General features: G+C 34.9%; 1 protein-coding gene across 7 annotated transcripts in view; it reads right to left on the bottom strand.

The window, feature by feature from the left end:
• The window catches only part of LOC123394027 (probable ubiquitin carboxyl-terminal hydrolase FAF-X), a 156,075-nt gene that overhangs the window by 75,777 nt on the left and 56,431 nt on the right, over positions 1–23,867 (bottom strand). For all 7 annotated transcript variants that reach the window (XM_045087484.1, XM_045087485.1, XM_045087482.1 and 4 more), the window contains 5 exons: positions 23,530–23,634; positions 13,189–13,395; positions 8,632–8,768; positions 6,746–6,879; positions 1,844–1,931 (listed from right to left, as the gene is read on the bottom strand). In XM_045087484.1, the coding sequence (XP_044943419.1) occupies positions 1,844–1,931; positions 6,746–6,879; positions 8,632–8,768; positions 13,189–13,395; positions 23,530–23,634 (671 nt within the window). The remainder of the gene's footprint in view (positions 1–1,843; positions 1,932–6,745; positions 6,880–8,631; positions 8,769–13,188; positions 13,396–23,529; positions 23,635–23,867) is intronic.

Here is a 23,867-nt window from a genome sequence, read left to right as displayed (position 1 = left end):
AAAAGAACTTATAGATAGCAGTAAAAAAAAATAAACTCATTTATTTAACAAGCATAACACGTGTCAGCTACATGACTTCACCTCAATATTAAAATTTCTTCCTTGTTCTGTTCTCTACAAGATCAGCTTTTGCAGTCAAATGCTCTTCCCCCCCTGAGCTTTTGAAGCCAGATATTGATTTAGTTTCCTAAATTTATATGGCTTCACCAGAAAATGGTGTATTACACTAAATAACTTTCAGAGGTAAGTGAATGTTATTTAAGCTCATTTCTATGTTAATAATCAGTATAATATTCACTGATGTTCTCCAGAGCTTTTAATTTTGCCACTATTAAAGTCATTATGTCATTATAAAGTAAAATTATGACGGTTCCGGTCTCTTTCTTCAGATTCTAGTTTCTTCTAGCTAGAAGTTGCTCCACCCACTGTTTACTATTTCTATGAATAACTGAAAGAAAACAGAAGCTAATTTTGCATTTAATTCTTACTTAACAAATCATAGAGACTTCATGTCCAACAGAGTATGATGTATTTATTTAATGTCTGTGAGTTTGTTTTGGGTGTTAACTATATGTTCTCCAACATCTCCTTAATTATTAAGTCTGTCTATAAAGAGCCTTTTAGCTTTTAATCCTTCACACCTTCATATGTAACTGAACAACAAAAGGCCCAGAAAAATGAAACACAAAAAATGCATTATTGTTTGCAGTGAAACACAAAACTTTTCAAACTAAGACTCCCAGTAACTTTGGCAACTTTGGCAGTAACTTTACTGGTGTCATAGAAACACAGATTTTTTTGTTAATTTATTAATAGAGTAGATAAATTCTAAACCATTTATCTCTTCCAGTAGACCAAGAGATACAATATATACCCATCAACAATAGCCCACTACAGGTGATTTTAAAAAAAGGGCCCTTTAAGGAAATGTCATAAAATTTGATAACTAGAATTTTTCTCAAATTCAAATAACATAAACACTAATACTGGAGAAGATGAGATCAATTCAACATATTATAAAATTGTTAAATGTATATGTCAATCTAAATATTTCTACTTAAGTTATTATATGGTCCAGTAACAGAAATAGTAATCCAAAGAGAAAATTCCCCCAAATTAATATCTGAAAATAATAAATAGAACAGATTTTATGGAAAAAAAAAAACACACAAAAAAACCCGTCAGTATTTTTTTGACAATACTTTTGATTCCAATATGCTTTTTCTGCTAGGATCTGGTAATTGCACTCCTAAGAAATCTCTCACTATTTAAGCTACATATCCACATACACATACACAGGTCATTAAATACTAAATTAAATACTAAATATACTGACCAATTCAGCCTAACACAAATTTAGTTTTGTTTTTTTAAAAGACAGGCCATTTTTCCTCAATCACCTCTGAATGTTATTTTAGATTAACTTTTGTTAGCCACTGTTAGGATAAAAAGAGCACCCAAAGCACACCAAAACCCCTATTCCTTACTGTCATGACAGCCTTAATGAAAATGTAGTTCCCTAGAGCTGTTTTTGTCTTATACTTCGAAATATGAGAACGTACAATGATCAATTTTTATTTCTAACATAAATATAAACTATATTCTAAAACTTAAAATGTGCTGTCTTCAAAAAAAGACAAAACTTAAAGCTTAGCAAATAACTCAAAAGTATTTAAAAATGAACACATAGGAAATGTTACATTAAGTTTTGGCAATACTTTTTAGGTGGGAAAATATTCATCTGCAGGGTGGAATGGCCACGTTAAGTACGGGTATAATGAATATCAACACTGCTTTTTTATCTGTGCCTTCAAGAGAACAACACTAGCTGCTTAAAACCAACCTAAGGAAGTTAAGCCGTTCTTGGACTTCTTGAACATGATTGTATCTACTTCCATGCCTTACAGTTTGTGGGTCATAGTCTTCATGGTCTGCAAATTAATAAAAATTATGCATAATACACATATATATCCACATCACTGTTAACTTTTAGTAAAAGAATTTATAAAGTTAATAATCACTTATTATCAGGCAACCTGTAATAATAGTATTCATATATATCCAATTTTCCCCACAAAATTAACATTTTACATAGCCAAAAGAAAAGTAAAATTCACTGATGTGCAATCAAAAGTTTTTCAGCACAACTCTCTTTCATTCTTCATATACTGAAGCATTTGTGAATAAAGTTTATGATTTTTTCCCCTTCATTTCCCCCCATTAATACTAAAACTTTTCTTACAGGGAAAGAATTCTAGAGTAAAAATATCACTAGAGGCACTCATAAAAAATTAGGGTGACTAAGGCACTACTGTAGTTGATAAAGTTATCAAGGTACTCCAACACCAGAGTACCAATGTCTCTAACAGCCTCAGATATTAAAAAAACTTACCATCCCAGTATGATTACAAAAACAAATATAACCAGGTCTAGTCTCAGTGGGAAATCCTTTTTTTTTTTTTAAAGATTTTATTTACTTATTTATTTGACGGAGAAAGAGAGAGAGAGAGAGAGAGAAGCAGGCTCCCTGATGAGTAGAGAGCCTGATGCGGGGTTCGATCCCAGGATCCTGAGATCATGACCCGAGCCGAAGGCAGAGGCTTTAAACCACTGAGCCACACAGGCGCCCCAAGGAAATCCTGTTTTTAAAACACAGGATTAGTACTTTGGATTTCCTTTATTAACATCATATATGCTAGGTGAAAAATCTTCAGAGTCAGTGAAAAAGCAAAGGAGAAAATTAAAAAGTACATCTGTCCTAGAAATATTATGTATGCTACTTTGTGTGTATGAGAGATGTTTTACTTAAAAAGGAAGAAGTCAATTCAGACTTATAAAAACTTTTTTTTTTTAAGATTTTATTTGTTTATTTGACAGAGAGAGATCACAAATAGGCAGAGAGAGCACTGAGCACTGAGCCACCCAGGTGCCCATTATAAAAACCTTTTCTTAAAAAAAAAATTCTCCCAAGTCTGTTTATTCAGTATTAGGTAAAAGAACATCGTAGAAGAATTACAATGCTTGGATAAAGCCCTCTGCCTGGAATCAAGCTGGTATGTAGAACAGAAGATGGGCAATCAAATGCTTCCATCAAGTATGGTCAGTCAGAAATCAGATATTTATTTCAAACTTTTGAAGCAAGGTACAAAGGATTTAGAAATTATACAATTCCTTTTCAGTTGTAAGTACTGGTAAGTGTGTTATATATCTCTTAGAACTTGACTGTGTCAATAATGGTACCGAAGAATTCTAATCCTTTTATAATTGTTAAAGGCAAACCAAAATTTCCAATTTTTTTTTTAATTTTCCACATCAGAAAAACTGCAACTGGATATAAAACTGTGAATTGCTACAAAGATGAATAATACAGAATATTTGGCAATGTTGTGTCCATTTCAGTAAAGAAAGGAGACCCACATATAATGACTGTTTTAAACTTTCCTTACGAGTAAGCATGTCAGTGATTTTTTAGTACTTCTTGAGAGACATCAACTGATCAAATCTTAAGCTTCCAAAATTTTAGAAATTTTTTCCCCACTACATGTTCAGAGCACTGAACTTGAAGTGCTATGAGACTAAACTGTGGACTACCACTTTTCTGCTTTTTATATATTAAATACTTTTGTCTAAAAATGTGTGCGTGTTTACTTGGCTGGATCAATTGGTGAGAGAAGAGGACAGCTGTATATAACTTTCTTTTTTGATATAATGTTTTCAAAGCACTAAAAAAGGAAGGAACTATTTTTTACCCAGATACATGTTACTACTTATATTTTGTCCATGTGTTTTATTAGGATTTCCCATATGACACACACATATTTATATAAATGCACTTTATCAGTTTTGTTAACCATTTGGATACTAGTTACTTTACTTCTTAAAACTGTATTTACAAATAACAAAGACACAAACCACAGTATACTTATCTGATTTTAAGATTAATAATAAAAGAGTATTATGTGATCCACAGCCGACATTTAAATTTCATCCCAATAACATCCAATCCCAATAATATTCTTTATACTTTTCTTTTTTTCTCCAGGCCAGAATCAAATTTAGGCTCACATACTGCATGAAATTATTTCCTTAAAATTTCTTTAGTTCTTTTTCATGTTTCTTATCTTGATAGACCATTTTAAAGGAAAAAAAAGAAAGCTTCTTGGGGTGCCTGGGGGGCTTAGTGAAGTCTTTGCATTTGGCTCAGGCCCACCCACATGGAGCTCCTTGCTCAACGGGGAGTCTGCTTCTCTCCCTGCCTGCTGTTCCCCTGCTTGTGCTCTCCCTCTCTCTCTGACCAAAAAAAATATATATATATATTTTGAAGAAATAAAGAATAAAAGAAAGAATAAAAAAAAACTACTTGTCCAATGCTACTTAATTTGGATTCATGTTACCTCTAGTTACATTTAAGTTATGTATTTTTGACAAGAAATACCACAAAAGAGATAATAATTTGTAGAATGATATCCTCATACTCTGTCATTATTCTGGTCCTCATCAAAATTTAACTCAGCAGTTTTTTTCATCTGTTATTTTCTCCTAAATTTTTAGCTAACATTCTCCATTTATTTTTTATATCACTATGGACTCAAGCACTATATACCAAAAAGGCTATGATCCATAGCAGCATTTTTTCTTTCAAAAGATTTTATTTATTTATTTATTTAACAGAGAAAAACACAGCGAGACGGAACAGAAGCACGGGGGAACTGGGGAGGGAGAAGCAGACTTCCTGCAGAGCAGGGACCCCGTACTGTGGGGGCTTGATCCCAGGACCTGGGATCATGACCTGAGCCAAAGGCAGATACTTAACAAATGAGCCACCCAGGCAACCCCATACTGTCATTCTTTTGATGATCCAAGTATTACAGCCTGACATAGTGAACAATAACTTCTTTTTCTTTTTGATATGCCAATATACTTCTTTATAAACACTTTATGACATTATCATGTTCAAGTCTCATCTTGTACTTTCCTACTGTAGGTTTCCAAAGAGTTACTAGTTCAATAAAATGAGTAATACTAGGTAAAAATACTTTTTAATTTATACTTGGGTGCCTGGGTCACGCAGTGGTTGGGCATCTGCCTTAGGTTTGGGTCATGGTCCCAGAGCTCCCTGCTCGGTGGGGATTTTTATAAGCACCTATTAACCAAATCATCAAACAATATACACCTCAACTATCTAAGGCACAAGCACAAGCAAAGAGCCCACCACTATAGTCAAATAATGAGAATTAAAAATATCCACATTTTTAGTATGTAACTCCTGACATAGCACATTAACAGAGTAGTAGTGGTTTAAGCTACACATTATGCTCAATCCGGTTTTCAACTGGAGGGCAGAAAACTTTTCTCTTCCTTACTTAAACATACAAAATTGGACCTACAAGGCAGCCGGGTTTTTGTCTGTTTGTCTACAAATCTGGTGTAATACAGAGGAGGTACAGATATTGGAAGAATGCTTTGTGTTCCAGCACACATACATTCCAGTAAAGCTTTTGATAAGGACACATAATATTGGAATTGATTTTTTTAAAAAAATATTTTATTTCTTTGACAGACAGAGATCACAAGTAGGCAGAGAGGCAGGCAGAGAGAGAGGAGGAGGAAGCAGACTTCCTGCAGAGCAGGGAACCCTACTGTAGGGCTTCATCCCAGGATTCCAGGATCATGACCGGAGCGGAAGGCAGAGGCTTTAACCCACTGAACCACCCAGGCGCCCCAAATTGATCTTTAAAGCACCAAGAAGAGAGTCCTCATATGGCAAATATTAAAAAGATTTTTGGTTGAGACCAGAGGAAAGTTTATGTCAACATATTTATTTATTTATTTATTTATTTTTTTTTTTTTAAAGATTTTATTTATTTATTTGACAGAGAGAAATCACAAGTAGATGGAGAGGCAAGCAGAGAGAGAGAGGGAAGCAGGCTCCCGGCCGATCAGAGAGCCCGATGCGGGACTCGATCCCAGGACTCTGAGATCATGACCTGAGCCGAAGGCAGCGGCTTAACCCACTGAGCCACCCAGGCGCCCCTCAACATATTTAAACAATTCCATAATCTTAGAACCAATGAGAACATATATCATCATCTGTAAATTGCTAATAATTTTTTTTGAACAATGGAACATGTTAAATGTTCTATTATTTATTTATTTATTTTTTAAAAGATTTTATTTATTTATTTGACAGAGAGAAATCACAAGCAGACGGAAAGGCAGGCAGAGAGAGAGGGAAGCAGGCTCCCCGCTGAGCAGAGAACCCGATGCGGGACTCGATCCCAGGACCCTGAGATCATGACCTGAGCCGAAGGCAGCGGCCTAACCCACTGAGCCACCCAGGCGCCCATAAATGTTTTTTTTTATTAAAAACAACTGTAATGTATTACTCCAAAACAAAGGGATTATTAATCAAGTTTTCTTGAAAAGCAGTGTGGCAAGTGAATGCAAAAATTTAAAGTTCAGAAATACCCAAAAGAATAGCAACTGATGTGGTAATAGTAGACAGAGCTCCGAGATGTGAAAAGATAAGCATTTAGTAACATGCCTTGAAAAGCTGACCTAAAGTTTAGTTGGTGTAAATTTTGGGTTGCTGAATGGATTTTTAAGAGTATTTCACTTCCATCTTCTGATCCATGTAAAAATACATGTATTTTCATTTCTGACATAATACTGAGGATAAAACAAAAACCAAAGAAGGGAAACCTATGCTGATTCCCAACAGTTAATTATAGTTTATAATACATACCTCTAGCATACAGTCGAATACTATTCATGTAATTTGCAAGGTTTTCTGCCACCAAAGTAACTAAGGCATGATTGTGCTGAAGCTGGTTGATTAAATCATGACGATAAAATACATGGGGACTTCGCTGAGTTTGACTAAAACGAGAACGACTTAACAGTATAATTAGGCAATGAACACTATTTTAACTAAGAATTTACAGAGACTATGCCAGCTGCTAAAATTCAGATATTTAAAATGTTTTACTTTCATAATAAAAACTGGGTTAATATCTTCCTTTAAAGACCAAAGTATCAAGCAATTTAAATAATCATGATCTTGAAACATATTTATTCTAACATTCTCATTTTACATGAAAATCATCAATCAGTATTCTCCAACTTCAACCATGATATTAATCTTACATAAATATCAAAGCACAGGAACAAATTTGCATGAGCAAGTATATTAGCCCTTAAAAGTTCATTCTGTAACACTGAATTTGCAACCACTTTTGCCCTTGGAAACAACCAGAAAGATACCCAGATCCCTTTGTTTTGCCATTTTCAATGGAACCATCTAATGCTCACATCATTATTAATCCACTGGTGATTAAATCATCTGCCTTTGAAGACTATATAATACTGCATGAATAAATAAGCAACCAAAAAATGGGTCTGTCTGATAAAAGACATGTATGTCCTTTATTAAAAAAAAATTGTATCTATAGATTATTTCATGATTTCCTCTAGTATTTATGCCCACAAAGGTTCCTAATTTCATGTAATTTTTCCAGCATTGGGGAAAAAAGAATCAAAATCCAACTTGAAAAATTAAAGCATAGAAGTGGGATTCTATAAAGACTTCTGGTCAGCTCAGTTGGTTAAGCATCTAATTCTTGACTTCAGCTCAGGTCATAATCTTATGGTCATGAGATCAAGCCTTACATCAAGCTCTGGTCTGGGTGAGGAGCCTGTTCCAGATGATCTGTCTACCCCCAGTAGTTCTACCCCATTATGCCTACTTTTTTACTTCTCTCCAAAAATAAGGAAAAAAAAAAAAGGCATTCTGTAATTCACTTTGAACAGGAATCCTGTTGGCACATACATTTATATCCACCTACAACTGTGAAAAATTTTGGCAATCATGTAACTGTCTTACAAGAAAATGGCTTTTTTTTTTTTTAAAGATTTTATTTATTTATTTGACAGACAGAGATCACAAGTAGGCAGAGAGGCAGACAGAGAGAGAGGAAGGGAAGGAGGCTCCCTGCTGAGCAGAAAGCCCGATGCATGGCTTGATCCCAAAACTGGGATCATGACCTGAGCTAAGGCAGAGGCTTTAACCTACTGAGCCACCCAGGCGCCCCAAGGAAACTGCTTCTAAATGGTTAGAACATCTATGATTATTGCAGGTTAGAAAAAAACTAGGGCTCACTATCAGGAATCCTATCTGCACTATAAACCCTGTTGCACTATTCCCAAGATTTATCCATATTATTTTTTTCTTATGTCATTAGTTCCAAATTGATTACAAGAAAGTAAAAGGTAAATTATTTCCATAACCATTTAGCATCAAGGCCAAACACATAAAATTTGCTCTTTAAGAAAAATATAAGTAAAATAAACATAGTAAAAAGTATCTTTGAATATAATCTTTCATAAATTAATTCTTATCTTGAAACCCATAAAAAGGGTAAAACAAACTCAAGAGTGGGATAAATACAACCCATGCCATAATGTTTGGTATATCAGCTAGAAGTCCAAGACCATTTTGAACATACAGCTCAAAGTCAGTATCTTTTGATTCTGATATTAAATTGCTATTTTAACATTTGCATTAATTGGTACGCTGTTTTCACCATAATATATACATAAAAATTAGAAAATTTTCTATATTAAAAGCCTTACCTCAAGTTTTGAGGTGCTTCACCAAACAAACTACAAATTTCTCTTATTTGTTTTAGTGCAGGAATTACCCACTTGTCATTTGTACGAAGTTCTTCTATAAAGCGATCTATCCACTGGATCTTCTGTGTGTCTCGATCCTTAAACACACACAAAAAGTTAATGGTTATACAGACCAGTATTCAATATAATTCTGTCTTCAAATTATTCTGAGAATAACAAAGTAGAAAAGCTTTTAAGTAAGGATCATAAAAATTAGGAATAAGTATGTTCTTATTTTGAAATGATCACCAAAGTTCCAAAATGTAAATGGAGTAAATATACTACTATAAAAATGGAGTAATTCAGATTTAGATATATATGCACCAAGATATGAGTCCCAAGTTTAGGCATATTAATAAGTCTGATTTAAAAATATATGCTCATTGTGAAGATTTCATTTCTATTCAGTGTTTTATAAGGTTCTGGTATTACAAAACTTGGCAAAAACATATAATCCAAATGGTTACCATATGAGTATGATGTTAGCATATTTTTTTTAATAGGAGCAGGGAACCTAAAAGTTTACCTTTAATCCAGAAAATAACAATGAGAATACATGTGAAAAATTATGCAATAAACACACTTTACATACTTTGTATTATTTAAAAATATATGCATCTCTTATTATAATAAAACTTAAAAAAACCCAACATGTAAGAATGTTACAGAAAACAGATACAGGCACTCACCCTAAAGGCAAACTTAGAACATTCATGGATGTTGTAGGAATATGTTTATTTCTAATATGCGAAAATGTGTACTTGCTTTTTTCTTATCAAGATCACTAGTAATCAGAAATTCACAAGTGTACTAAGATTTTTAATTGGAATGATTTTATTTCTGTACATGTGAATGGAAGTAAAGCCAATTTTGTGTATTTCTTTATTGTCTCACTTAAAGTACATTTTGCAAGCACATGTATATCTCTTTTAGAAACAAAACAGTTCTTACATTAAGTATTTCCACTAAATACCATGGACAGCCATCCACCAACAGACATTTTAATGACTACACAATATGCTGAAGAGTATATTCATATATTTATGTGATTTTCCCTTTTCATTCATTTCATTTCAGCAAAAAATGGTCTATTCCAGGGGATCCCTGGGTGACTTAGCTGTTAAGATAATTTCTTTTGGTTCAGGTCATGATCTCATGGTGGAGAAATTGAGCTGTGTGTCAGTTCAGCACTTAGGGCAGAGTCTGGTTGGGATTTTCTCCCTCTTCCCCCTCCCAGCTGGTGCATGCACCCATGTTCTCGTGCTCTCTCCCTCTAAAATAAATAAATGAAATCTTAAAAAAAAAAAAAGAGAGAGAGAGAGAAAGAGGGAGGGAAAAGAAAAGAATAATGGTCTAGTCTGTAAATGTCATGCTTTTTTTTTTTTAAATCATTCCCCAGGAAAAAATTAATTTTTTCCCCAGGAAATGTGAAATTATAGGGCTGTATTCTATGAACATTTTTATGGATTTAAAAATATTTATTCATGAATATTAAATGCATCATGACTCGTTAAAAAAGTGCTTTGGATTGACAGGGCAAGAGAATAACATATTCATTTGTTTTAAATAACTACATCATGAACCATAAGAGACTGGACTCTGGAAAACAAACAGGGTATCAGAAGGGAGGGGTTGGGGAGATACGTTAGGCAGGTAATGGGTATTGAGGAGGGCTTACTGCATGGAGCACTGGGTGTTATATGCAAACAATGAATTATGGAACACTACAACAAAAGCCAAAAAAAACCCCAAACAAAACAAACCCCTTATGATGGGGGCGCCTGGGTGGCTCAGTTGCTAAGCGTCTGCCTTCGGCTCAGGTCATGATCCCAGGTTCCTGGGATAAAGCCCCCGTACTGGGCTCCCTGCTATGTGGGAAGCCTGCTTCTCCCTCTCCCACTCCCACTGTTTGTATTTGTTTTCTCGCTGTCTCTGTCAAATAAATAAGTAAAATCTTTAAAAAAACAAAACCAACCAACCAACCAAATGATATTCTGTATGGTGACTAATATAACATAATAATAATGATGATAATAAAATAAAAAAATACACCAAATGATAGCTAAAGTTGAAAAACAAAAACTCTTTTTATTAAATCCCATAAAATCCAGTTATCTACTAATGTGATAACTTAGGACACTGTGCCAGGCAAAGATACCAACAACTGAATAAAGGAAGAAGTAACACTTGAGCTTTTTTTTTGTTTTTTTTTTTGTAGATTTTTATTTATTTGACAGACGGAAATCACAAGTAGGCAGAGAGAAAGACAAAGATAGAGGAGGAAGCAGGCTCCTCGCTGAGCAGAGAGCCTGATGTGGGGCTCCAACCCAGGACTGTGGGATCATGACCCCAGCTGAAGGCCCACTGAGCCACCCAGCATTTGAGCTTTTACTTTTACAGTAAGTGTGTTGCTATGAGCCTTGTAACACTACTCTATTTAATAAAATAGAATTTAAACTCAAGGTCTTCGTAACCATTTGATATGCCAGATAAAAATTTATTGTAGTCAAGTACAATGAGTCAATCAATGAAAAATCAAATACTGTCATCCAATAAAATAACTGGAGTCTTTTTTTTCCTTTGATAAATCTGAAACTCCTACTGCATAACTGCAAATCTAATATATCACTTCCACTATAATTTTTAAGACTTTATTTATTTAGAGAGAGGGTGTGTGGGGAGGGGCAGAGGGAGAGACAAAGGAAGAGAATCTGAAGCAGAATGCTGCTGAGCACAGAGCCTAACATAGTGCTTCTATGAAACCTAGGGTTGGAAACTCAATCGACTAAACCATCCAGGTAGGCTCCCCTGTCACTATGATTTTCAAAATTTCCATGTTTTGTTTTTTTAAAAGATTTTATTTATTTAACAGATATCTCAGGTAGGCAGAAAGGCAGGCAGATAGAGAGAGGGAAGCAGGCTCCCTGCTGAGTAGAGAGCCCGATGCTGGGCTAGATCCCAGGACCCTGGGACCATGACCTGAGCCGAAAGCAGAGGCTTTAACCCACTGAGGCACCCAGGCGCCCCCAACTCTCCTGTTTTTAATCTACTTAAGACAGTGGTTAGGATAAATTTTAATTTATCTCTTCCTCAGAATTAAAAAAAAAAAAATCAGTTTTACATTGACACTTGCAATTAACTAACCCAGACTATGAATGATAACTTCATTTTTAAGTATCCAAAAAATGTTCTCTGAATTCACCCAGTTCTCTAAATGTGTGTGTGTATGTACTTTTTTTTTTTAAGATTTTATTAATTTATTTGAGAGGCAGAGAGCATACAGCTGGGGGAAGAGCACAGGCAGAGAGTGAGGGAGAAGCAGGACCCCTGCTGAGCATGAGGGTCTTGATCCCAAGATCCTAGGATCCTGACCTGAGCTGAAGGCAGACGATTAACTGTCTGAATAACCCAGGTGCCCCAGCAGTACTTTTTTTGATTAAGGCAATCAGTGCAATAAATAACTTAAGACTGCAAACACTTGGCTTCCAATATGTGTTAATATCATCTTGACCTTGCTAGAACTGATTAAATTCAAGTCCAACTAAAAGTGAAGCCCTCAGAGAACTAAGAACAACCCTGTCCAGTCTTTTTATTTTTTAAAAATTCTTTAACCAACCAATTACAAATACGGTAAAGCACTTATAAAAATCCAGAAATAGGTCTGAAAATATAAGTAACTATATAAAAATGCATACCTGAAAGCAATAAACCTAAGTAGCAGAAGTTAAATACAGGAAAAATGGGCGCATGGGTGGCTCAGTGGGTTAGGTCTCTACCTTCGGCTTAGATCATGAACTCAGGGTCCTGGGATTGAGTCCTGCATGGGGCTCTCCGCTCAGCGGGGAGCCGGTTTCTCCCTCTCTCTTTGCCTGCCTCTCCTGTCTACTTGTGATATCTCTCTGTATGCTAAATAAATAAATAAATAAATAAATCTTAAAAAAAAAAAAAAAAAGGTGCACCTGGGTGCCTCAGTGAATTAAATAAAGCTTTTGCCTTCCACTCAGGTCATGATCTCAGGGTCCTGGGATCCAGCCCCGCATCAGGTTCTCTGCTTGGCTGGAGCCTGCTTCCCTTCCTCTCTCTCTCTTTGCCTACCTGTGATCCCTGTCTGTCAAAAAAACAAATAAAATCTTAAAAAAAAAAAAGGGAAAATACTTGTATTGTGACTTACATAAAGAAAGCTTTATTCAGGAAATTCTCTTAGCTTTATTAACTTCTGAGGAAGATTTTCCCTCCAAAGTCACTACCAGCTTTAATAATTCATGATTCTATTTTACCTTCATATACTGAACTATAATACTATTACATAAAAACTTGTTTTACCTACACAAATCTTTTTTTGTAGAGAGGTAAAAGTGCTTAGTAAATGGTATTAAAAAAATGCAGAAAAAGCAAAGGTAAGTCAATTTTTCAAAGATTAGTGTAAAAACAAAAATAATGGAATTATCTTATAACTAAATCATTCTCATGGTAAAGGGAAAAAGGTAAGAAAAAACAAGTAAAGAACCACTCCCATACCTGGGAACAACTGTAATCTAGTATTTTTATGTGGGCACTGAGAGCTAAGTCCATGATGTCTACAGGCACATCATCACTATGGGCCAGATTCCAAAGCAGGTTCAAAACTTTGTGTGCCATCACACCATCTTTATCATCTTCTGCAAGACGACGAATCAGCTCCAGTAACTTTTCGCGTTGCTTTTTACTGGCATTAGTCCAACTTGCCTAAAAAAAAAGTGTAAATTATGTAAACCTCACAAACGTTATGATTTATATATCCATTTATATCAGGTCATTACTGTTTTAATTACATGGCTTTCGATAAACTATACTGAATTCAGCACAGCCACACACACAAACCATTAGTTTAGCTTAACTGAGCACTTAATTAACCACATCTCATTTGAAAAATCTCACAGTATTCATAGGACAGAATAATCTAAATTCAAGAAAAAACACTCCATTTATTATTAAGGACTTTATCATTAAAGATTTTAAAATTCCATATTAGAAATTAAAAGCATCAGGGACGCCTGGGTGGCTCAGTTGGTTGGACAACTGCCTTCGGCTCAGGTCATGATCCTGGATTCCTGGGATCGTGTCCCGCATCAGGCTCCCGGCTCCATGGGGAGTCTGCTTCTCTCTCTGACCTTCTCCTCGCTCATACTCTCTCTCACTGTCTCTCTCTCAAATAAATAAATAAAATATTAAAAAAAAATTAAAAGCATCATATACAAAACACATTAAGAAGTCCTAAAATTTAAAAACAAACAAACAAAAAACCAAACAACTCAAATTAAAAAACAGGCAAAGGACATTTTTCTAAAAAGATATATAAATGGTCCATTACTGGGGCACCTGGGTGGCTCAGTGGGTTAAGCCTCTCTCAGCCTTTCTGGTCATAATCCCAGGGTACTGGGATCGAGCCCCATGCCAGGCTCTCTGCTCCATGGGGAGCTTGCTTCCTCCTCTCTCCCTGTGCCTGCCTCTCTGCTTACTTGTGACCTCTGTCAAATAAATAAATAAAATCTTTAAAAAGAAAAAGGTCCATTACCACATGACAATGACCACATGATTGAAGTCATTGATTATTAGGGAAATATTAAATTACAATGGAAAAGTACCTTACACCCGTGAGTGTGTGTGTATCAGTATGGCTATCAAAGACACACAAAAAATTGTGTTATTGAAGATGGGAAGAAATTACAGTTGTGTGCATCGTTAGTGGAAAAGTAAAATGATATACTCATCTTGCAAAACAGTACAAATTCCTCAAAAAATTTAATTTTCACATCATCTGAAATTATTACATCATCTACCAATTCCAGCTGTAGGTATATACATAACCAAAAGAACTGAAAGCAGTCTCAAACAGATCATCTGTACACTTATGTTCATAGCAGCATTTTTATTCAGAACAGTTAAAATGTGAAAGCAATCCAAACTGTCAATCAATTAAAAAAATGGATAAACAAATGTGGCCTATGTATTCAGTGGAATATTACTCATTTAAAGAGAAAGAAAATTCTGAAGCATGTTACAATAGGAATAAGACAGTATGGTTAGTGAAATAATGAAGTCACTAAAAGATAGCAAGTATTGTATGATTTCACTTCTATATGACATATCAGAGCAGTGAAAATCATATAGACAGAAAGCAGAATGATGGATGCCAGGGGCTTCACAGAGAGGAATAAGTTCTTACTGTCTAATGGGTATCAGTTTTATAAGAAAAACAAACAGCTCCAGGAACAGACTGAATGCTGGTTACAGTTGCACATTACTATCATATTTAATACCAATGAACCATATACTTAAACATAGTTAAGATGATAAATTTTATGCTGTATGTATTAGCACAATTTAAAAAAGAAAAAAATTGTATATTTTAGAAGATTTTATATATGTCAACGATGAGATGACATGTGTTTGAATTACTAAAGATACTCAAAAGGCCATACAAAGACATATTTCAATACAATACAGAAAAATAAAAACAGAAACCTAAAAATATAAAAATAGAAACCTAAAAATAGAATACAATACAGAAAAATAAAAATAGAAAAAAAGAAACCTAAAATTTAGAACATTCCTCAGGGCAGACAGAAGAGAATAATACAATACAATAAATAAAATAGCAAGCTTAAACCCTAATGTATCAAAAGTCTCATTAAATATAAATGGTTTATTTTTATTTCTTCAAGATGGAAGATAATTTTTTTTTTTAAGACCTCTATTTATTTGACAGAGATAGAGACATAGTGAGAGAAGAACAGAAGCAGAGGCAGAGAGAGAGGGAGAAGCAGGACCCCTGTCAAGCAGGGAGCCTGATGTGGGCTTGATCTCAGGACCCCGGGATCACGACCTGAGCCAAAGGCAGATGCTCAATTACCAAGCAACCCATGCACCCCAATATAAATGGTTTAGTCATTTTAGTTATAAGACTGAGCTTAAGAGAAGCTACTAATATTGTTAGATATAAAGTAGCCAGGGTCGAAGTAAAAAAATGCAAAAAGATATACAAACATTAAAGGAAAGCAGAAGTGGCCACAGCAATAGCATATAAAATAGATTTCAGAGAAGAGTATGTAAGATACATTGAGTAAAGGTCAGTCTACCAAAAAAAAAAAAAAGAGCATCCCAAATGTATATGCATCAAGTATGTGTATACCACAAAATATGTGAAGCAAAACCTGACAGATTTCAAAGATAGAATAGGGAAATCCATAATAATGAGAGACATCAACATCCATCTTTCAACAACTGAAAGAACTAGACAGAATACCAGCAAAAAACTGAGCTCAACAAAAAACATCAAAGAACAGAATTTAACTGACAGTTAAAGAACCACTCTACGTAATGTGCAGAATATACCTTCTTTTCAAAATAACCACAAACCCCACCCCCAGACAACATATACAAATATGGAATATTATTCAGCCATAAAAAGAGTGAAAATGTTGCCATTTAGAAAAGCGTGGCTGGAGCTAGAGTATATATGCTAAGCAAAATAAGTCTGAGAAAGGTTATCACATGACTGCAGACTTTAAGAAATAAAGTGAATGATTATGGGGGGAAATAGAGAAACAAAAAAATTTATTAGGAAAAAAAGTAAAACAGAGATCTCACTATAGACATTAAAGGATAACAGAGAACAAAAACAACTTTACATATATAACTTTGAAAAATTACACGAAACATCACTAAAAAACACAAATTACTGCAATTCAGCCAAAACAGACTACTTGAATAGAATACAATGACTAGGAAACTGAATTCAGGATTCAAAAACTCCCCAAAACAAGTATCACCAAACCCAGATGGTTTCAGTAAAATATTATACCTAATACTTAGAAGAAGTAACATTAATATATAATAATTTCTTCCAGAAAAAGGGAGAAAAATATACAAAGTTTACATTATGAAGCAAAATACACCCTGATAAATACAAAAGAAAAAGAAATACAGATCATATACCCCATGAATATATTATAAAATTCCTGAATATAGTATTAGTAAATGAAATTCAGCCAACATGTTAAAAAAAAACATGATCAAGTGCAGTTAATCTGAGGATGCAACAGTTGAAAATAACTAATATAACCTATCACATTAACAGGTAAAGAGTAAAAATGGTACATGCACATCAATGTCAAATAAAACATCTCACAAAATTCAAATCCATTCATTAAAAAAAATGTAAGTAAGAATGGAGGGGAACTTTCATAATCTGATAAAGGGAAGCTGTAAAAAAACACACAGTAAACGTCATTCTTAACAGTGATATACTGATTAATTTCTCTCCCTAACACAATGATGTCTGCTCTAGCCATTTCTATTCAACATTGTGTTGAAATGTGTGGTATTGGCCAAGTGATTGACAAATGGAAAGAGAACCTAGAAACAGATTCATATAAGTATGTTTTAACTAGCCTGACTAGCTCAGTTAGTACAGCATGTGAAACTCTTGATCTCAAGGAATAAGTTTAAGCCCCATGTTGGGGGCAATTAAAAAAGTAAGTATGTCTGACACTTGACAAAGAGGCAAAAGTGAACTAATTTAGGCAAGATAAAAGACTACCTTTCACAAAACGGTACTGCAACACTGGTCATACAGAGCAACATGAACAAAAACAAAAAACTTACCCTGTAATCTAAATCCTACATCTAAACAAAGGTAGCTCAATATGGGTAATACATTAACTGCAAAATATTAAAACTTTCTCAAATACAGAACATAGGAGAAATTCTTTGGGATTTACAGATAGGCAACAAGTTCTCAGTCTTGACACCAAAAGTGTGACACACACAGGAAATAAACTAGACCTCATCAAAATTAAGAACTTTATTGGTCAAAGACCCTATTAAGAGGATGAAAGGGGGGATGCCTGGGTGGCTCAGTTGGTTGAACGGCTGCCTTCAGCTTGGGTCATGATCCCAGCTTCCTGGGATCGAGTCCCACATCAGGCTCCTTGCTTGGCAGGGAGCCTGCTTCTCCCCCTGACTTTGCCTGCCACTCTGTCTGCCTGTGCTCTCTCTCTGACAAATAAATAAATAAATTCTTAAAAAAAAAAAAAAAAAAAAGGAGGATGAAAGGGGGCTCCTGGGTGGCTCAGTGGGTTAAATCTCTGCCTTTGGCTCAGGTCATATCTCAGAGTCTTGGGATCGAGCCCCGCATCAGGCTCTCTGCTCATCAGGGATCCTGCTTCCCCTTCTCTCTCTGCCTGCCTCTCTGCCTATTTGTGACCTTTCTGTCAAATGAATAAATAAAATCTTAAAAAAAAAAAAAGAGGATGAAAGAATCTAAAGACTGGGAGAAAATATATGCATACCACCTATCTAAGAAACAACTTATCTAAGAAACAACTTAGCATGTTGAATACATAAGAATTCTGTAGGACTCCTGGGTTAAATGTCTGTCTTTGGCTCAGGTCATGATCCCAGGGTCCTGGGACCAAGCCCCGCATCTTGCTCCTTGCTCAGCGGAGACGCCTGCTTCTCCCTCTACCCCTCCTCTGCTTGTGCTCTCTGACAAATTAAAAAAAAAAAAAAAAAAAAACAACCAAACAAAAACAAAAGCAAAAAAACCAACTCTGCAAATTCAGTAATTTTAAAAAACAACGCATTTAGAAAATAGAAAATAGGCAAGAGGCATGAACAGGTACTGTTTTATGGCAAATGAGCACATGAAAGATTTAAAAAAATGGATTACTCAAACTGTGGTTGGAAATACAAAATATTATAGTCATTCTGAAAAATGGTTTGGTATATTCTTAAGGATTTTTTTTTTTTAAATTTGACAGAGATCACAAGTAGGCAGAGAGAGAGGAAGGGAAGCAGGCTTCCCGATGAGCAGAGCACCTGATGCAGGGCTCAATCCCAGGACCCTGGGGATCATGACCCGAGCAGAAGGCAGAGGCTTTAAATCCACTGAGCCACCCAGGCGCCCCGGCATCTTCTTAAAAGCCAGAAGTATCCTCAACAAAATACAAAGAAATCCAGGAAGAATTATATACAAAAGAATTATACATTGTAAGAAGTGGGATTTATTATAGACATGGAAGACTACTTGAACACAGAAATATCAGCCAATGCAACATAGAACAGTGCAACATAGCCAGTATCTCACTAGACGTAGAGAAGGCAAACTGACAAAATCCAACAAACTTTTAAAACTAAAACATTAAAAAAATGAGGAATAGAAGGGAATTTCTTAAATCCAATAAACAGCAAAAACAAAGACCTGACAATGTATGTCATACTTAATAACAAAACACTTTTAAGTTTTGCACTCAACATTGAGAATCCCCACTTTCACCACTCCCTCAACATTTTGTTATATGTTTTAATTAAGGCTATTAATAAACAAGGATGTAAAAAATAAAACAACAGGTAATGAGATTGGGAAGAAGTAAAACTATCTCTAGTTGTAAATCATATGATCATGTACATAGAAATGTAGAAAATCTAAGATCTCCATTAAAATATCCCCCCCCACCAAGTAAAAGGCATGATAGGTTTTCAGGACACAAAATAAATTTTAAAAGCTCAACTGTATTTCTATACATGTTAGATACATTTTTCTATATATTAAATTAAAACAATCCCCAAATGAAGAAAACCCTTCTACTCACAGTAACATAAAAAACAGCATACTGCTTTAGTATAAATTTAACAAAAATGCAATGAATACCAAGGGGTGGGGGAACTGCGGAGGGGCACCTGGGTGGCTCAGTCAGTTAAGCACCTGCCTTCAGCTCAGACCCAGGGTCCTAGGATCAAGCCCTGTACTGGGCTCCCTGCTCCAGGGGGAATTTGCTTCTCCCTCTTCCTTTGCCTGCTGCTCTCCTGCTTGTGTGCTCTCTCTAATAAATAAATAAAATCTTAAAAAAACAAAACAAAACAGTGCTGAAATCAAACAGTATCTAAATAAATGGAAAGAGAGCTCCAAAAAAACTGAAAGATATTCCAGATTCATGGACTGGAACACTAATATTGATAGGACAGCAGTATCTTTATAAAATGGCTTTATAAAGAAGTAAACTAAAGATGTAAACTAAATAGTAATATACAACTACTATGCATCATATATATATATATATGTACATATATATGTGCACTATAAGAGCAAATGCAATCTCAGATAAACTATGTTTACAAAAAAAGTCTGCACACCAATTTCCATAGCAGCTTTATTTTTAGAAGTTCTAAATGAGAAAAACCTCATTATGTCCGTTTATGATAAGCAGTTAAATAAACCCTAAGTGGTTAAAAGTTATATCAAGAGTACTGCTCAGGATACAAGAATATATACATATAATACAGATATATAAACAAACTGTATGAGCTTGCAGAAAATTATGTTAAGTAAAAAAAGTTCCCAAGTGATCCTGACGTTCTCTCAGGACGTCCTCCTTAGTTATGTCTGCTTATCCTATTGCTATATGGCTATATGTTATATGATTCCATTTATTTAACAACCTCAAAATGACAAAATGTAGAAACAGACACCAAGCTAGCAGTTGTCAAGGGTTACAGGTAAAGTGGGGCTAAGACAGAATTGGTGTGGCCATAAGAGGACTAATGAAGAATCCACATGGTGATGGATATAGAACTTAAAGTATGAATATTAATATCTTTTTTTTTATTTGACAGAGAGAAATCACAAGTAGATGGAGAGGCAGGCAGAGAGAGAGAGAGAGGGAAGCAGGCTCCCTGCTGAGCAGAAAGCCCGATGCGGGACTCGATCCCAGGACCCTGAGATCATGACCTGAGCCGAAGGCAGTGAGTGGTTTAACCCACTGAGCCACCCAGGCGCCCCTGAATATTAATATCTTGATTAATATTGTACTTCTGCAACATGTTTTCAGAAGAAAACTCTAAAGAACATATGCAATTCTCTGAATTATTAAATAAAGTTCATGTGAACATTCAAAATAAAAACTTAATTCATAAAATAAAAATAAAATAGTGTTCCTTAAGGCCAATTAATACAACATAGGGGTAGTTTCATGTATTCTTTCCTTTGTCTTCAGTAGTTACTAGAACATAAGGAACATAAGGAGCTGCTAGTTGCTTAAATATCCAGAAACCTGAGAAAAAAAAAAAAAAAAGCTTGTAATGGAGACATAAAATTTAACATGATAGATACAAAAAAATGAAATAAAAATGAGACTTCTGGAAAGACAACTTAAGTGCTTGCTTCTAAAGTGTTTTAGCTCAGCAAAATTCCTTCTGAAATGACAAAAGGAATACAAAAACTACCAATGATTTTGGGAAATGATTATAATCATGGATATTACAGGAACAAAACAGATAAAGGTGACAACTACACAATCAAAGAGGATTAAAACACAACAACCAATCATACAGTTAAGATCATACTTCATTCCTCATTTCAAGTCCTAATAAAACCATGAGAAATTAATTTGTAGTCAATATGGGCAAGGGCTGTTCTGATATACAAAATACTCAGGAATGAATTTAAAAAAGGAACACAGAGTACCACTGTAGCTACAGCTGGTTAAGTATCTGACTCTTCATGTCACCTCAGGTCATGATCCAGCGATGTGGGACTGAACCTGACGCTGAGTGTGGTACTTGCTTAAGATTCTCTCTCTCCTCCTACACCTCTCCCCCACACATTCTTTTCTCTCTCTCTCTTAAATTAAAAAAAAAAAAAAAAAAAAAAAAGAGGAATAGGAAAAATAAGCATGTAAAAGATAAGAATGACCTCTCACTAGAAAGGAGAGAAATAGTTCAAAAACAGGTAAAAAGAGGGGCACCTGGGTGGCTCAGTGGGTTAAAGCTCCTGCTTTCAGCTCAGGTCATCATCCCAGGGTCCTGGGATTGAGCCCCCCACTGGGATCTCTGCTCATGGGGAGCCTGCTTCTCCCTCTCTCTCTGCCTGCCTCTCTGCCTACTTGTGATCTGTCTGTCAAATCAATAAATAAATCTTAAAACAAAACAAAACAAAACAAACAGGTAAAAAAAAAATCACTAAGAATATGAAAACCAGTAACACAGTAAGAGAATCTCAAACCATGAGGAATTGTGATAAATTAACAATTTTTTAAAAAAGATTTTATTAATTAACTTTACCCACTGAGCCACTCAGGTGCCCGATAAATTAACAATTCTGACAAAAAATGTCAAGGACTGGAAATTAGTAGTCTAGTAGATGAACACTTATAAAGGACTCAAATATTTATAGATATTTGATATTTATTATCTGAGCAATATGATAAGCAAACATAACTAAGGACAAATATTTAGAGAAAGTCAGGATCACTTAGTTACAAGCTACAATGAACTGTTAAATGACCTAGGCTTTAAATGCTTTTAGTGAGGCATTTTTTTCCAAAGACCTTTCCAGTCAAGATAAATTATATCATAAAACATCTCAAAATATAATGCTTTTAACTGAGTAACAGACATTCAGTAAACAATAAGGCAAAGGGCTACGCTTCGATTATAGAATTTTTATTATGATTATAGTTAAAGAATCTTGCCAATATTAGAAACAGAGGAAAAATTGATACCACTCCATCTTTCTGTCACAATGACTTTATGACTTTTTTTTTTTTTGACAGAGAGACATCACAAGTAGGCAGAGAGAGAGAGAGAGAGAGAGAGAGGAGGAAACAGGTTCCCTGCTGAGCAGAGAGCCTGATGCGGGACTTGATCCCAGGACCCCGAAATCATGACCTGAGCTGAAGGCAGCGGCTTAACCCACTGAGCCACCCAGGTGCCCCTGTCACAAGACTATTAAATATATGTCACCATTTCAAAAGTTATCAAACTAAATTTTACAGGGGTGCCTGGGTGGCTCAGTGGATTAAGCCTCTGCCTTTGGCTTGTCATGATCCTTGATCCTGGGATTGAGCCCCACATTGGGCTCCTTGCTTGGCGGGGAGCCTGTTTCTCCCTCTCTCTCTGCCTGCCTCTCTGCCTACTTGTGATCTCTGGCAAATAAATAAATAAATAAATAAATAAATAAAATCTTTAAAACAAACAAAACAAAACACTAACTTTTATATTACCCACAATAACTTCCCAATATTGATTTCAGTATTTACTGAGATCAGTAGTTGCCTGCTCTACCAAATGACCTACCCAGGCACCTGCTACAGATTTTTGAACATGTATCCTGATAAACATATGATGAATTTTTTCAGGTACACAATCAGAAATCCAACAGGTCTATCACAGAACACGAATCATACATTTTGACAGATAATGTCAAATGTTTTCCTCAATAATTGTACCAAATGAAGTTACCAAGAGCAATACAAATTACTTTCAACAAGAAATCCTGTGATTCTAATGCTTAAGGTTACTAAAATAATCATTTATAACAATGGCATATGACTTTATCTTCCTAATCTACATATTCTCTAACAAACTTTGCCAACTACAAGGACTTCATATAAAAAAGTACCCAAATAGATTAATGCAGATGTCAGAGACTCTGAATACTCTTTCTGAATCTCACTTTTATATTTTATGTATGTTACGCCAGAGAACTACTGCAGTTTAGAGTATTGTTTTAGCTCTATATAGTAAGTAACACTCTCCTGCATTTCCAAATGCAAAAGTATGCAAAAATAAAAGTCACCAGAAGAAATTAAACAAACTGAAATAACCTGAGTGAAAAATGCGATTATTCTGTGATGGAAAACGGTAACTATAATAAAAACTAATGTTAAATTCTGACTAGAATAAGCAACTATCAATTCTTCATGAAAGATTCTTTGGTGAAATTTGATAGTAAGTATATATTAGGTAAACATAATTAATTAGTAATTAATTAATTCTGTTTAAGAAAAGATGGTACTACTTTACTATTTGAATTATTACCTTAAAGCAATCAAAAAGATGATCAAGTTGCTCAGGAGAAAAATCCCAAGCCAACTTTGCCAGCAGGTCATGTACATTCTTCACAATGGCTTCATGTTTCCCTGCCTGTTGAAAAATATGAAATATACCAAAGTAAACAAAAAGAACCAAGCTGTACTTAAGTTTAAATAAAGAAATGAACTTAGTAAGTAGAACTACTTTGTTCACTTCTATTAATAAATATTTCCACCTGTTTCACTTGAGGTTATAGACTAATTGTTAATATTTTAAAATGCTTTAGAGCTCCCACTTATATCATTTATACTCAATTTCTTCATATAAATGGTAATGTGTTTTCA

This window comes from Mustela putorius, unplaced genomic scaffold, assembly GCF_011764305.1.
Source record: "Mustela putorius furo isolate JIRA1106 unplaced genomic scaffold, ASM1176430v1.1 tig00001149_pilon_pilon_pilon, whole genome shotgun sequence".
NCBI classification, from domain to species: Eukaryota; Metazoa; Chordata; class Mammalia; order Carnivora; family Mustelidae; genus Mustela; species Mustela putorius.
This window is presented reverse-complemented; position numbering and strand designations above follow the sequence as displayed.